Below are 16,482 nucleotides of genomic sequence, written 5' to 3' on the forward strand. Positions count from 1 at the left end.
ATGGTATCCTCTAGACTGAGCATTGAGTCCCATTGGGTACATAGAAAGATTAATCTAAATAATCTATACAGAAGCCCCTGGAATCCCATAAAATCGGGTCCCTAATCCATGAACTATTGAAACTCATTTACAATTTACTCATTTTATTCTATTTACTCATTTATGTTGTCTCATACTATAGAATTAAAATTTATAATCCCTATTCCATGATGAGATATTTGAGCTATAATGTATCTTAAAACTATCTTTAGATAGGTTTTTTCCTCAAAGTATTTTATCCAAAAATCTGATTTAAATAAACACATTCCATTTTTTTTAAATAATTGATTTTTATCCACCCTGGTATTGTAGTTCCATGACTGCTTCCCTTTCCCCCATGACCTTTCTCTCAGTTTTTCTTGTCAGAATCGTACCCCTCTTTATCCTATCTGCATCCTTCTTGAGATAACATTAACTGGCTTTGACTGCCTATAATTCATATTATTGAACTCTTTATAATGTATACAGAGTCACTTAATAAATAAATACAAATTATATATGAAGGATAGTAATAAGAAATATAGTAATATTAGTAGTGTATGACTGGCTTCGATGTCTAGTTTTCAAGAGTATGGGTCATGGTTAGTTGAGTTGTACATAATTGGGATAGGTGCAGAATTCTTGACTATGCTTTCAGTTGATAAATTGAATACTAATACAGTTAAATTTTTTGAAGTGTATATTAGATACTGTCTAGATTGCATTAAAATACCTATGTATTCTAGGGATGTTTTACTTTTATGGAAATATAAAACATGAACCTGTTCTCTCTAGGTGTGTATTTTCCCCTGGTAATAACTTCTTGATTTAGTGTTCTAGTAAGCCATGCGTTTAGGGCAGTAACATTCCTGTGTGCACCCTTTGAAACAAGAGTTTATACATATTCTCTGGAGACCTTTTGCATTTTTCAGTGCGCACATTTTGCCTCAAATGTGCCTCACACATGCTTTCTGTTGCACAGGTCTGACAATGGAGACTCGTCAACAAGGATGCATTGGAGAGACAACCTGCCCATTGCTCTACAAGTGTTTTCCTCGCCTCCACATTAAACTTGGTTAGTACAAAATTAAATAGCTCTATTTTGTTTTTAAAGCATTTAGATTTAAAATTTCTGGATCTCAAATTAAGCTCTTTGTCACGCTGCCCACTGAAAGAGAGAGAGAATGAATAGTAGTTGGTACTTAAGACTCGGGGTCATTTTATGGCACCCTGGATACTTTTGTTAATCAGCTGACACGGGCAGTGGAAGGAAAAGGATGGCCTTTTGGCCATAGTGAGTCCGCGGTCCCAGTTTGCAGCTTCCATTCTTCTTTAAGCCAATGAACCAGTTCTTATCTGCATGCTTCTTAGACGTGTACGTGTTGTAATGATTTTCTTCCATTCTTTCCAAGAACAAGCATTCCTCACCCGGTAACAGCTGAAAAAGAGTTCCAAGTATCCACTGTGAGAGCGAATGGTATAAGCATGCCCCTAAGTGCAGTGATCTAGACTCAGTTAGACTTGGGGAGTCATAGTTTGCCGTGAGGCTCTAGCCAACCCCACTCCCCCTTTAAGACCATTGGTTTTTGAATCTGACTCCATTCTATTAATACAATGTTCATTTGAAACAGGCACTTTCCTAAAATTGGTGGAAACGTGTGCTGAGTAAGTTTCCTTGGCTTAGCTAACTTCTCTACAGTAACTTGTTCATGGCACCTTGTCATAAACAGATAGCTAAGGGTTAATGTCTCTTTTAACTGTAAAGGGTTAACAAACAGGGACCCAAACACCTGACCAGAGGACCAATCAGGAAACAAGATACTTTCAAATCTCGGTGGAGGGAAGCCTTTGTTTGTGTTTTTTGGGTTTGGCTTTGTTCTCTCTGGACTCTGAGAGTGACCACATGTACCTACAGGCTCTCTAATCTTCTATTCCCATTTTGTGAGTAAAAAGGTAGAAAGGTGGTATAGTCTTTTTATTTCTTTTCCTTTATTTGCAATTGTGTAGTTTGCTGGAAGTATTTTAAATTGTATTTGCTGGGGGAGGCTTCTTTTTAGTTTCTATAAGCTGACAGACCCTGTAACTTTTTACCATCTAAATTGCAGAGATAGACCTTTTACTTTTTTCTTTCTTTTTATTAAAAGTTTTGCTTTTAAGACCTGTCTGATTTTTTCTCCTTGTCTGTACTTAACAGGGAAGGAGGGGGAAGGGTGGAATTCCTTTGTTTTAGATTCACGGAACTTGAATCTGGATTGCGTCTGGGGGAAGGTATCATTCCTCTTTGTGTGGTGATTCAAGGAGTTGAATCACGGTGATCTCTTAGTGTACCCAGGGCGGGAAAGAGCTGGGAGGAAGAAAGGAGGGGGAAGGGAAATGGTTTATTCCCCTTTGTTGTGAGACTCAAGGAAGTTGGGTCTTGGAGTCCCCCGGGAAGGTTTTGGGGGAGACCAGAGTCTATCAGGCGCTTTACTCTAAGTCCTGATTGGTGGCAGCATTACAGGATCTAAGCTGGTAATTAGCTTAGGGGAATTCATGCTAGTACCCATATTTTGGACGCTAAGGCCCAGATTTGGGAATTATACTATGACACACCTGCATTTCAATCCGCAACACTATCTTGTCTGCGATCAGTTCCTTTGTCAAAGAACCCCGCCGCCTCCTGAGCAGCTACACATCCTGGGCCCAATTCATCCATGGTCCAGTTCCATTGAAATCGGTCCAATTTGTCCACTCTTTCTGCAGCTGCCAAGTAGCTAGCTATGGCTGTGGAATTATATCAGTAAGCTGCGTTCATGAGCACTCACCAGCTCTGAGACACTGTGACAGAATGTAGGGGAGTCTTGATCTGCTCCTTTTCCCTCCTGGTCTGGTTCACCCCTCCTTAGGCAACCTGGTGACCCCAAGCTTCCCAGGGATCACTATATTGATGCCGAATGTAGTGCGGATACCTGATTGGCATACCCTACTGCAGCCCAGAACTCCTGAGTTCAAGCCATCCGCTGGCCTCAGCCCCCCAAGTAGCTGGGATTACAGGCGTGTGCCAATGAGCCTGCACTTTGATCACTTAGGGCACATCTACACTTAAGATGCCCTATGTTAGCAGACATGTTTTCAGTGTGGAGCAGGGTGCTGAGATCCTGGGGAGGGCAGCTGGGCTCCCAGCAGGGAGATCCATGCCTGGAGCCTGGTGTAGCCACCCCATTCCCGGAGGGGAGCTGAGGAGCCTGGTGTGGCTGCCCTATTCCTGGAGAGAAGCCCGGGGAGGGCAGCTGGGCTCCAAGCAGGGAGATTTGTGCCCGGAGTCCAATTAGCTGCCATGCTCCCAGTGGGGAGCTGGGATCCTGGGTGGCAGCCCAGATCAGAGTGGGAAGCTGTGACCCCAGGGGGCAGCAGGACTCCCTGTGGGGAGCCCAGGGGTCAGCCTGAGCCGGGAGCCTGGGTGGCAGCCCAGCTTCAAATGGAGACTGGCCAGCAGCCAGGCTGGGGAGCCAGGAGCCGTGAAATTGACAAGAATGACAGCCAATAGATATAAGTAACGCAGTGTCTACAGGGACACAGTCACCGTAACTGCACTGACACAAGCCCTACGCCTCTCCTGGAGGTAGAGTTATGTCTGTGTAGTAGGGCACTTACATCAGTGGGAGCAAGGCTGTAGTGTGTACACTGACATAATGAGTTTGACGTAAGCTGCCATATATCAACCTAACGCTGTAGTGTAGACCAGGCCTTAGAAGCTAATTAGTTCTCCAGGGAAAAACTGATTAGGATTAATGAACTCCATTGGCCATCAGCCCAGGAATGATCAGAGGCACAGGAAGGAAGTGCAAGGGGAGACAAGAGCAAGGGGAGAAGGGAGGAACATGGCTAGCTGTGGCCTAGTTACAGACAGTGCTCAGAGTCGGGAAACCTCTGTTCCTCTCAGGTCCTGTGGAGACAGCCTAAAGCTTGGCAAACACTGTAAATAGGTGGGAGCACAGGGGACCCTGGTGATATTGGTGAAGGGGACTTGAAATAAATCTTCACTGATAGCGCACCTGGAGGACTCTGTGCAGTTTCTGGGGTAAGAAGGTGAGGTGGAGCAGGGCCCCTGTGACAGATGCACATGCTTAACAGAGAAATCAGCAATTGTATGTTATACTAAAATTAGGGTGATCTCAGGTCAGTTGTTAACAGACATCACATGTGGCACTAAGTGTCCTTATTAGGAAAATGACTGGAAAGGCCGAGGTTGGAATGGCTTGGAGACACTGTTGCCTCCTCCCTCATACAGGTGGTCCCTGCAGATCACGGCTGAGGCAAATTGGCAAGCAGGTGGCTGGGACTTGTGCTGCTACCTGTGGTTTACTTAACCCGAGAACAGAAAACTTCACCTCAAATCAATACCTTTTTAGAAGCACTAAATTCACCTAGCAAGGATGTTGAGAAGTTTAAGCTACAACACAATATCTGCATCATAGAATGAAGAGTCTGATGTGATGTGTCCTGAAAAAAGGGAGTTTACAAAACAGGACTGTGGTCAGCCCTGGGGCAAGCAGCTGCAACTTCACTGCAGTCTATGGGCAAGAGAGAAGTTTTGGCCAAGAGTTCCTAATAGAGTCTCTTTCTGAAAACTGGCAGCTGAAAAGACACTATAATGATGCTGCTTCTGCTTCCAACTATGAACTATAATATGTTAAATATTTTGAGGCACTGTTACAAGCTTTTATTTATTTATTCCAAAAATAAATTTGGGTAAAAAGTGGTGATCCAGCTGCAAAAATAACAAACAGACTAAATGTTGCTTGTGGGTTACATTACTCAGAGCTACCAGATTTCTGCCAACCTCAAAATTCTCCATGTCTGGTACCACATCAACCTCATACTTACTGATCCATATAAAAGTCCATTGGTGTCCATAGCCAAAAACTGTCCAGACTCAGTGCTCTTTATATATACTTCACCCACGCTTTCCGCACTTAGCTGCAGCTGAACTGAAAGTAAAAATAAAACAACAAAAATAAATGCCAAAAAAAAAAATGTCACAGATATGGCAATGCTTCTAGGAAGGTTAGCCATGGGAGAGAATTGTACGCTGATCCAAAGTCCCTGTTCATGAGGGTGAGACTGTAAGGGAGACAATAGATTGCTGAAACAGTAATAACCCTTCCTTGGCCGATCCCCTCCCCATGTTTTAGGAACGAAGTGCCAGATTTTATTTTATTTACACCAGAGGAAGACATTTTTTTAAAAAAAGCACTGGATAGGGATTCAGGAGATCTGGGTTCTAGTTCTACCTAACAGACCTGCTCTCTGACTTTGGCGAGTCATATAGTGCTTTCTGCCCCTCAGCTCCCCACCAGTAAAATAGGTATAATGGTAATCTTTTCTCCCATCCTTTGTTCCTTGTCCATTAAGAGTGTTAGCTCTTTGGGGAAAGCACTGTCTCTTACCATGTGCATCTACAGCACGTAGCACAACAGAGCCTTGATCTTGGTTAGAGCTTATTGGGGCTAATGTAACACTAATAGTAATAATCCAATGACCTGGAGTTACTCTGGTTTCATGTACATATAACTGAGAGCAGAGTTCAGCCCCAAGTCTTTTTTTTATTTAAAAGTTTCTTATTCATGTTTTGAGTTCATGTTTATTAATGTCTAAGTGCAGTTATTCTCCCAGCCACAAATGGTATTAAATAAGTAGGAAAGGTCAGTCTCCATCCTAGAAAATATCTCCTTTTGGAGGCAGGTCAAGTGATCATATTTTTATATTACTATAATCTGGGTAGCTGCCCCACCATGATGTAAATAGAGAGAGAGAACAACTGGCTACTGAAGAAAGAGCTGGGTAGTATAATGCAGTGGGTCTCAAATTTTAGCAACCTGAGGAGCCCCATTTTGATTTAAAAATTTTCAGAGACCCTCAGCCCCCTGCTCAGTCCCCACCTCTACTCCACCCCTTCCTCTTCCTTGCCTCCTTCCACCTCCTCCCCTGAGCGCATCCCATCCCCACTCCTCCTGCATGCTGATGAACAGCTGTTCCGCAGTGTGCAGAGGCACTGGGAGGGTGGGGGAGGAGTTGATCAGCAGGGCTGGCAGCCCTGGACATGACTCGTGGAACCTCTGGAGTACCCACAGGGGTCCACATACCCCGGTTTGAGAAACCCTGGTACACTGTATTAAATCTCTGACCTGTCAAACTGCGAATAGGGCACCAGCTGGTGGTGAATTTTGTGACATGGAGAGTTGTCCACTAGGAGCTGGACTGAGACCCTGAATCACTCCAACACAGGCCACCAGGCTTTGACTTTCAGTCACTACCAACCTAGACTGGATTTGAACTGGTGACTTTGAGGGGGGGAAAGCTCTGTGTGTCCCTCTTGTATTGCCTGAGGTGTGCTGGGCCAGCAAGCAGGCCCTTGTGTCTATACCACACTTGATGTCCTCTTACATAAAATTGCATTTTTAAAAAAACTTCCAATTTGAGCTGCATGGACACTTTCCTGCTGCTTATCTTTCTTCTTCGTTTACTCTGATGGTTTAGGCCAGGGGTTCCCAACGCGGTGCCCGCGGGTGCCATGGCTCCCACAGGGGCATCTAAATGTGCCCGCGTCCTGGCTGGCAGATGCTCGACCGCCACCACGGTCCTTCATCTGGCGCCCACCAGATGAAAAGGTTGGGGACCACTGGTCTAGGCAAAAATTATTAAAAACCCAATGCTCATTTCTTTCAAAAATATATTTCCACCAGGGAGGGGATCCAATAGGTAATAATCTTTAGGGAGAATTTTTAAACTCTTTCCGTTCAGATAGAAGACTTCAATGCTACTGTGATGGGAAGCTAGGCAGAAATATTGTAGCCAGGTCTAGTGTGAATAATTGAAACATCACTTTAAAACAGGCAAATAACTATTGTGTTCATCATGTGAAGAGTCTTACAAAATCAGGATCATGAAGCATCATATTTCTAGGCCTCCAGTCAGTTTTCTTCTGCCCTGGAAAGACTCATTATCAAATAGTGTCCGTGACCTGGGGGAATCCAGTGCCACTGGGGGACAAGTTTGAAATTTTTAGCTGATTCCTTCCTTATTTTATTTTAGTCTCATTTTGGCAAGATAAAAAGTTATATCGTCTCTTGAAATGACAGAAGCCCTTGTCCCTGTGAAACCTTTGCTGCTATGGCTCAGATCCTTTAATCAGGCACTTACTGTTCAGTAAATAATGTTTGATTAGCAAATTGGATGGGAGCAGATTTGCTGTCATTTGTGACTCCTTTGTTTGTTCTGTTCAAATTGGGATCTTGGATTCAGCACATCCCTGAACTGGAACACCACCAGTCTGCTTATGTTCTGCTCAGTGCTGCATTCCCAGAACCGGGTAAAGGGAGTAAACTAGAAAGGAGAGAGGGAAACAAGAAGAGAGGCTGCTACATAATTAAAATAGTCATGCAAGAGTGAGAGAGAGCATCCACCCACAATGAAGAAGCAAAGTCCTCTCTGACTGGCTGTAAAATGTCTAGGCTGGTAGCAGGCAGCGATGTGGCTGAATGGGAAAAAAAAGAGAGAAGTAGTTTGGGAAGGAAAAGTGGGCAAGAGCCCATACACGAATTCCTCACAACCCTCCCTACTGGAACTAGGTAAAATAGAGAATAATTAAGAATCGGCCCCAAACCTATGTCCATTTTTGGAATTGAGTATGAACTTCACGTTTAAGAGTCCAAAATGTTCTGTGAAGTTTTCTTTCTTTGTCTGATTTCCAGAATCAAAATTGCCTGAATATTGCAAGAAAGATGCTACTGGTGGGATTACTAATTAGAACTGGATGCAGGGAGGGAGATGTGCCAGAAAGATTGTTCTCCGCAGATCTCCTAGCCAAGTTTGCACTCAGATAAGCATCCAAAGTTTTGGATAGTTGAGCAAACTGTCCCCAAATTCCAAATCTTTTATGATTTATGCATGAGCGAGCATTTGCAAATACAAACGCACACTCCATTAGCTCTATCGGCAGGAAAACCTTGATAAATTACAGATCTCTTCCCCTTTGCTTTTTTGTGACCAGAGGCTCGTTGTTTTCAGTGTGACATTGGTGATGACCTTATTGCTGCTTAGTAGAGTGAATTATTTTGCTGGTAGCATAACACTCAAGAGAAATAAGTCCATTCACTTCAGTGGGTTCTTGGCTGCTTCCTGTCAGTCAATGCTTTTTACCAGCCATATGAATAACATCCAAAGGCGAGAGCCTGGCCAGGTGAGGTCACCAACCTGCCTACGCATTGAGGGTGTGTTTTATTGGGCAAATTCTCATCCCACTTAAGTATGTATAAAATACAGAGGCATGGAATCTGCTTAGCACATAACTTTCAGTGCACAGAAATGTTCTCTGTACCCAGGGTTATTCCATTGGCATGTATCCCTTTAAGGAGTTTCCTCTATAAATATTTTTCATCAGGATGTCCAAGTTTAGTAGCTCACTGACACTCCGTTCCTTTCTGGCAAAGGTTTGCAAACCTACATCCTTCAACAAGCAGCACTGGCAACATGCAAAGGGGAGTAAGCAGCCAGGCATGAGTGAACCATGGTGGAGAACTCGCCACGTTAGCTGGCCATTTTCTTCTAGCGCAACCTGCTCTGATTCCTTGCTGGAGGAAGGGATCAAAGGAAAGGATACACAGTCTTGGTGCCTGGAGCTGGCAAAGGTCTGGAAAGGTACCAGATTTCCCAGAACTATTCCTGATTTTGGGGTGACTGAGTCTGGCACTCAAAAGTCACCGCTATATGGTGGCCTCTAGGTAATTAGTTGATTGCCACATGCTAGTTCGTAGTGGGTAAATATCCGTTTAGCAAAATCATCACTGCTGCTGGAATGTGTTGACGCTCTTGTTGGCAGTTTCAGCAGAGAGACTAAAGGCTGAATAAGCCTAGAGGATGAACTGCTTCTCACCTGGAAAAGTAGTTCCCCAGCTCAGGGCCGAGGCATGCTGGGGGAAGCCTGCACTGCTGCTGACCATGCCCTACCTGTTCTACAGCTTTTAACACTGCCATCTGAGCTAAAATGAGGATCGTAAAAATACGTAAAACAAAGTGGAAAGGCAACACTGGTCACTAGTAGCACCATCCACCTCCCCGGTCCTGTCTGAGTTAGTGTCCTGCTGAGGCCCCAGGCCTCCCAGCGTTTCTGATTGACAGGGTTCGCAAGCATAGAGTAATTCACTCAATTTATGAAAATTTGGTTGAAATTTGTTTGTCCAGATCCAGGTATTTCCCGCCCTCCCCAGCCCTGTGTGTCTAAGTTTAAAATGGGTTCAGTTGGGTGAACTGGCTTGGGTCTGCAGTCTTCACCTGAAGACACAAGTGTTCAGAAATGACTGGCTGAGTCCCAAAATAAACCAGCACTTAGGCTGTGATTGCTCGTAGGAGAGCATAAGCTTATGTTCCTACACATATGCCTATGAAGACTTGTGAGGTCAGTTTATTTGGCCACTGGGCCCAGAACCTCTTTGTGTCTTCGTTGGTTTAGATCAGACACTTACTATTAAAGGAATATATAGAAGTTTATAGGCTTAAAAATGTATATTCCTAGGCAAATGGCATGACTTGATGTTTGCTGTGAGACTCAAACCTTGCTGTGTGTGTGCGGGTGCACAGCGGCTGCAATGCCACCCAAATATAATTCCAGCTACAGTATCTCAGTGCCAAAATGACAGAGAAGTCTGTTTCAGTGCATGCAGCACTTTGACTTGTGCATATTGTGAGCATGAACCTGCCTTCCACAGAATGCCCCACGTTTGTTTTCCCACCTCCTCTTCTGAGCAGGGTTTGAGAAAGGTTTATTCTAGGTTAGAGACTTCCTGTCCCTTGCTATGTTTACTCAAAGTGAGGTCATCCTCCTTCAATCTGCTGTGAGGCTGTTTGTGTGCGTGCGTGTGTGTGTGCGTGTGTAAATGGCATTTATAATTAAAACTCTGCCAGAAACTAGCTTTCACTAAAAAAATAAAGCACAAAGTTTTTATTTCAAGTGCTTTTCTTAGAATTTGTAAAGCACAGCTGGCTTCTCCCAACACTACTCTTCAGCCAGATACAGCTGCAGTGTGTAGTCCAGCTATATTCCAGTAAATATTCAGTAGCAGAGTTTACACATGCAACAGAAAAGGTTCCTGCTTTGAAATCAGTGCATTGAGACAATGTGTTCTGATGAAGAAAAGCATAGCCTTACAATTCATAAACCCCGGACCACCTTAAGACAGAGGTTTGCTGTACTTATTCCTTTTCCCATCCCTTCCTCCATCTCCCATCCAGTTCCTGCGTGGCATTTATTTTAAAAAACCCTCCCAAGCATTTTGAAAGTGAAATAACCCAAATACCTTAGAACTTTCAAACAGATTCCTTGGAATTTAAGTCCATCTCTTTTCCCTGGCACAGCTATTTTCTGTAGTACATCGAAATGCTCTTTAACAGAACCAGTCATTCTGCAGAGCTCCAGATTAGTTCAGCAATGAGCTGTTAAGGACTATGGGCTGAGAAATCCCATGGAGTTTTGTGACCAAATCCTCAACCCACTCCCCCTTCCAATGTGGTTGCTTTGCAATCTCAGTTAATGCAAAGCAACCAGAAAGCTCCCTTAAGGTAGCAACTAGGGATTATTCTGTTGTAAGAAAACCTCAGGTGGCATAAAGCTGCATAAGCAGCTCTACACCATCTACTCACTCTTCCTGGCAGAGGTGGCATGTCAGGATTGCTTTGCACCCCAACAATCTCCAGATGGTGGTATGGTCCCAAAAGAATTGCTACTGCCAGCAGAACCCGGAGCAGACGTCAGGTCCCCAGTTTGAGGAAGCAGTAATGTAGCTGAAAGGAGAGAGGTGGTTCTTCTTGGGTCCTAGATCAAGCACAGCTTTGTCAGATCCATGGATCTGGCCTTGGGGTCTTGCTCATCCAAAATAGGCTGGGTTCCTTATAGATGTAAGGGAAAGTATCCCTATTGACTAATATGGTCAGCTACTGAAAAAGCCAAACATCCATCCCTTCTAGCCAAAGAAGTATAGAATTTGGTTTTTCATATAACACGTGGTATCCCATAGCACTTTACAAAGCAATAATGGTAGTACAATATATGATTTGAACATGGAAGAAGTGAAACATGAGAATTTAAAGCATGAACAATACTGCCTTACAGTTGTACGAAAGTTTTCATCCTGAGGAACTCCAAAATGCACTTAAAAAATGTTTAGCCCTCTGAAACGCAGCCACGCCAGGGGGGAAAGGTAGCAGCAGCCAGTGCTAGCAGTGTAGGGAGAGAATATTCCTAGCCAAGAGTGCTGGGAAGCTCCTACTCTTACTTACTAATCTTTGTATGAGATCATTAATTCCCTACACAGAGGCAGTAGCACTTTGGGTTTGTTTTGGGTTTTTTTAAAGGTCTCTTGTCCTAGACCAACACACTGTAAAGTGCATAGTTATCTGCCTCATTAGCAAAGTAGCATGGAGACTCAGGAGTTGAGCACTTGCAATGGGAAGAGGTTGGGAAAGAGAAATTTATTTGGCAAGATGGGTGGAAACTAGAGAAGTCACATGGCGTACATGTTGTATGTGATTCATAAAGAAAATAGTAATTTTATAGAGGCTTGGAAGTGTCCAAATATCCATGGCCAAGGCATATGTGAGCCCAGAACTGTTTGCCAATGTGAAGGGAATCAGATCAATGTCAAGAATGCATTAAAAGCCCCTGTTTAACCCTTGCTAGGTGTGACTGAACATGCAAAGCAGTTGTAATCTTTGCATGGATGGGTGTATTGTTAAAATAGTTCTGTGATTCTTTTCCCAGTAAAGAAATGATAGCACCAAAAAACTGCAAAATTTCTTTCTTTTTTTTTTAAAGAACTGTGGCTAAAAAATAAGTCTGCTTTAAATCATCAAAAAAGCATCCAGAAAAAAGTTTCTGTAATAATCATTTATTGCGCCTTCATGCTAAAGGATCTCACAACAATTTACAAACTTCAAGTCCTATTTAATCGGTAGCCAGTGATTCCTTCATCTACAACTGGAAAGAATCTGCCATTTGGGTGAAATGTACTAGCTGTATAACAGTGCACAGCAATGCTATGTAGTAGTTAAGAACTGGAAGCAAAGAATAGTTCTGAATCTAGTTGAAACAGCAGGGGAACTTGGATATGTAGATTGTAATTACCCAAATAAGGGTACTCCTGCTAATGTGTTACGGGATCTTTCAAAACCTGTAGGAAGGCCCACTCCGAGCAGCACCACATCCCCTAAAACCATGCTGTGATGTTGCTTCATTACAGACTGGAGCTGGCCTGATGAGAAACTGTATCCGAACAAACTGAAACTTTGGAGAACTTCAGCTTTGAACAGTGCCACTCAGGCCCATCTCTAGTAGTGACTTGGGGGAGAAGGAGGATTCTTGCTGAATCAACTCCAGGACGAGCTATTTGTGAGCCAACTAAAAGAGATTGTCATCCCACTGGGATGTTCTTCTAGGGCAGGTTCAAATATATGAAAATGCTCCTTATGTCTGAAGATGCATTTATACATTGGAATATGGAAATTGTAAGGCAAACAGTGACTTCTCTGTGAGATGTTTATCTCTGCTCTGGCTAGCTTGGCCCGGAACAGGCCCCCTTCTGACTCATCTGTTGGAGATGTCTGTGGACTGCAGTGATTCTGATTCCTGTCTTGACCCTAGTAACATGCTGGTTATGGGGAGGAGAGAGAATCCAGCCACAGATGGGGACCCTGATAACTAGAGCCCTGCGTGGATACAAAATTTGGATCCACATCCATCTGCAAACATGGTCTTTAGATATCCACCTCCACAGATATCCACAGAGTTGCAGGCCTCTACTGATAATTGGTTAAGTCTCTCTCTTAATATTTTGCTACATCAGTTGGTAGTCACAACAGTGCTGTGTGTCCTTTATGCCACAGGAGCACAAATAAGCACATAAAACACACAACCAACTCAGCATAGAATTAATCATCCTTGTTTTGAGAAAATGAGTGCAATCTGAGTACATTTTTAAAATGATAAATCATAGCGTAACTTTCTTGAGCTGAGTCTTTCCACTGTTAAACCTGCACATTCCTCAGGAATGTACTGCACTTTGCTACATAAGGGAAAAGAAAAGTTAACCAAGGGCAAGAGCAAATCCTGTGCAAAGCATTCCGATAGAATACATGACACATGCCTAGGAATCTGGGCCTTAACACTTACTCCAGAGCATGACTTAACCTGCAAAAAAGGCACAGCTGTAACATCATAACAACACTACTACCATGCTGAATCTTCTAGACTGAGATAAATGCAGATACCATGTTTGACTGCTTAGTTTGCAGTGTAATATGTGGACATCCTCCTAAACCCCTTTCTTCTAGTTGCCAATTAACTGTGTAAACTGGTAACTGAATTTCAGTCTCTCCTGCTGTGGCCAATCTTTCATTATTTCATTATTTCATTATTTCATTATTCTTTTAATGACTAATTTTATATTTACTATTTTCACAAATGTGAGGCCCTGTACATCTGGTATCTCTGTAGAGAGTGTGTGTGTGTGTGTGTGTGTGTGTGTGTGTGTGTGTGTGTGTGTGTGTGTGTGTGTGTGTGTGTGTGTGTGTGTGGTAGGCCTTGTTTCACATACTGAACCTCTGGATAGTTTATTGCCATGGCGGGAGAGAGAACCTAGCAAAGAGCATAAATCCTCTACCTATCCCTTCTTGGCTGGAAAAGCAGCTGATGTGTAATGCCAGCCTCCCAGAGAAAAAGGGGCAGTACGGTAAAGGCAGCACTAGTCACATAAGCCAAGTAAGAGCTGTGTCCTGAACACATTTCTGATTTGCTTACTGTGTTGGTCGCTTCGGTCCCTTGTCCCATCTACTTTGCCATCTGGAAGAATCCTCAAGAAGTAACCTCCGTTGCTGCAGTACAGGAGTTTGGGCTTCCTGTAGTTCCCCAGTGGAAGATTGAATTTTTCAGTCAGGGCGGTGAATGTTGTTATTTCTCCTTCGGCCATCTCTGCGCCTTTCCCAGTGGCACGGCTTCAAGACTGTAAGAAATTCAACAGGCTTATAGCAGCAATGGCAGCGAAGTGTGCAGCACATTTCTTGCACTCACACTTTTAAAGCAGCAGGGGAAGGATCCTAGACACACCTAGAGGAGTCACTGACAATTGTTTTACCACAGCGTCTGCAGGTGATTCGCACAATGGATGAGGCAGTGACATACTACAAAAGGTGCGGCTCCATTAAATGTTGATAGTTTGCTGCTGGCTGCAGCCAGGATCATAGGGACTCGTTTCTTTTTAAAGTTATAGTTCTTGTCTCTCGACATGTGTACTAAAAGTAAATGTTATAAAACTGTTTATAAAAACATGCAATGTCCAATTGAAACTCACAAGAGGCGGGAAGCTCAGAGTTAATGACTCTCACTCTGCCCCTAAGCTATTCTGACCAGGTTTTGCAACACATATTGTGTACTACATAGTATGTACTGCTTCAGACTGCCGCAATAACACAGCACACATAGGGTTAACAGAACGGGGTACCTCAAGAGATCACTAATGGGAGTTGAAGCATTTTCACTTCTTGAGCACCAGTTTGGAGATAGCTCAGGTAGGCAGGGCCAGAAGATATACCTGCTTGGTGATCCACAGTATGTAATATGAGGTGATTGGGTCAGTCTGGTGTTCACTGGACAAGTGACTCCATCACATTATCATAGCAGTAGGCACCCTTGGTATCAAGGCTCAGCAAAAATGTTGCAGACTGAGGGCCAAGTTCTCAGCTGGTGTAAATAGGTGCAGCTTTACCCCAGCTCAGGATCTGGCACTCAGTGGGTCTGGAGAGAAAGAACTACCCTCTAATCTGTAACAGTAGCTTTTCCCAGTGAGGATGAGGGGTCCTGGAAGGCCTATGCAGAGCACTTGCCCTGCCATTCCCAGTGCTGTACCTGTTCTGTGGATAGAGGACTTTGGTCATCAAGGCTGACAACTTGGCACCTTTTCATAAGCAGTTCTGACTAAAAACATCTGGGATGCATGTGTTCAAGGGTTATGCTCTGTAATGCATGTCCGAAGAAACACTCATAGAAAAGAGCTTAAAGACATACAAATGTGCGACATTCAAACATCAGTGTCTCACATTCTTTTTGTTCTAAAGGTACCTGGCACGATGCACTGACCTCCATTTTAGCCAAATTTAATGTTCAAAAACAAAGGCATTTGAACCACACAAGAATCAGATACCACAACGCTCTTTACAGTGGAGATGCTGACAAGACCCATAATTCTGCGAGCCAGGGCTTTAGATTAGCTGCATTTATAGTGAGGCACAGGCTCCTCTGGCTCTAGGGTGACCACATGTCCCAATTTTATAGGGACAGTCCTGATATTTGGGGCTTTTAAAAAATATGGGCTCCTATTACCTCCCACCCCCTGTCCTGATTTTTCACACTTGCTATCTGGTCACCCTATCTGGCTCTAATTTTCCCAGTATTAAATTCTTCCAGAGAACACAACAAACGCAGCAGCAGCTTGATTTGCAGACACAAATATGTTAGTCTTAGTGATGGGCCAACTTCAAAGGGTTCTCTGGATTGATTTAGGTAAGAACCCAATAGTTTAAATGTTATTCCAAGCTTATCCATACTTATCTGAACTTTTCTGGTCTAGAAAATGATTTTGAAATCTCAGACAGCCAATGTCTTATGTACCACGTTCTAGATATTAATTGCTTACAGACAAGTGGATTGATAGACACAAAGAAGACAGCATATAACGTAGAGCAAACATACATATAACGTAGAGGGTTTATTGTTATTGTTTTCTCATAACTATATTATAAACCTCATCTGTTTAGCTTTGATCCTGCTGCTAATGCATTACAGACGAGATAAAGCTATGCTGTATCTAATAGTGTACATGTCATTGTCTCATGACACTTATAGCCTGACCTGAGAGAAGCTAAGCACCTGGAACTCCCACTAAATTAAAAATAAATTGCAGGTGCAAATCTGAGTACTTGACCTCTGAATGCCTGACTGTAGGTTGCAAGTACTCAGATTTGCAGATAGAACTGAATTACATCACATTTACAAAAGGGAGACCGCTACCACAGAAAAAATAATTTTTTGACCCAATATTTGGTACCCAAAAAGTTGGAGTGGGGGAGGTGATTTTTGTAGAAAAACATGACAAATTGTCCAAAAAAGGACATTTCTTGTGGAAATTTCTGTTTGGATGAAAAAGCCTTGTTTAATCGAAAAAATGTCTTGAACAAAACATTTCAACCAGCTCTGCTAGACACACTAATTTCAGGCCTTTTTTCATTTTCTTTCTTTCTCAAATGTGGCCTTTTGTGGTCTTTGTTAGGTAAAAAAAGTTTCCCCAGGACAGGAAAACACTGGAATAAAAAAGAGGACAAGACTGATAAGTTCAGTGTTCTCCAAGGCTGAAATTCTTTCTGGCGATCATCAGTTCACAG

General features: G+C 43.2%; 1 protein-coding gene across 4 annotated transcripts in view; it reads right to left on the minus strand.

Moving 5' to 3' along the window:
* Positions 1-268: 268 nt before the first annotated feature.
* Positions 269-16,482, minus strand: part of FGF1 (fibroblast growth factor 1) — a 64,424-nt gene continuing 48,210 nt past the window's right edge. For 3 of the 4 annotated variants that reach the window (XM_030573312.1, XM_030573313.1, XM_030573311.1), the window contains exons 3-5: positions 13,847-14,048; positions 4,885-4,988; positions 269-1,456 (exon numbers count right to left, since the gene is read on the minus strand). In XM_030573312.1, coding sequence (XP_030429172.1) covers positions 1,262-1,456; positions 4,885-4,988; positions 13,847-14,015 — 468 coding nt within the window. In that variant the 5' untranslated portion in view covers positions 14,016-14,048 and the 3' untranslated portion in view covers positions 269-1,261. Of the gene's footprint in view, positions 1,457-4,884; positions 4,989-7,200; positions 7,384-13,846; positions 14,049-16,482 lie in introns of those variants that run through there. The other variant, XR_004001683.1, reaches the window with a different exon arrangement.

The sequence above is a fragment of the Gopherus evgoodei genome, chromosome 8 (genome assembly GCF_007399415.2).
Source record: "Gopherus evgoodei ecotype Sinaloan lineage chromosome 8, rGopEvg1_v1.p, whole genome shotgun sequence".
Lineage (NCBI taxonomy): Eukaryota > Metazoa > Chordata > Testudines > Testudinidae > Gopherus > Gopherus evgoodei.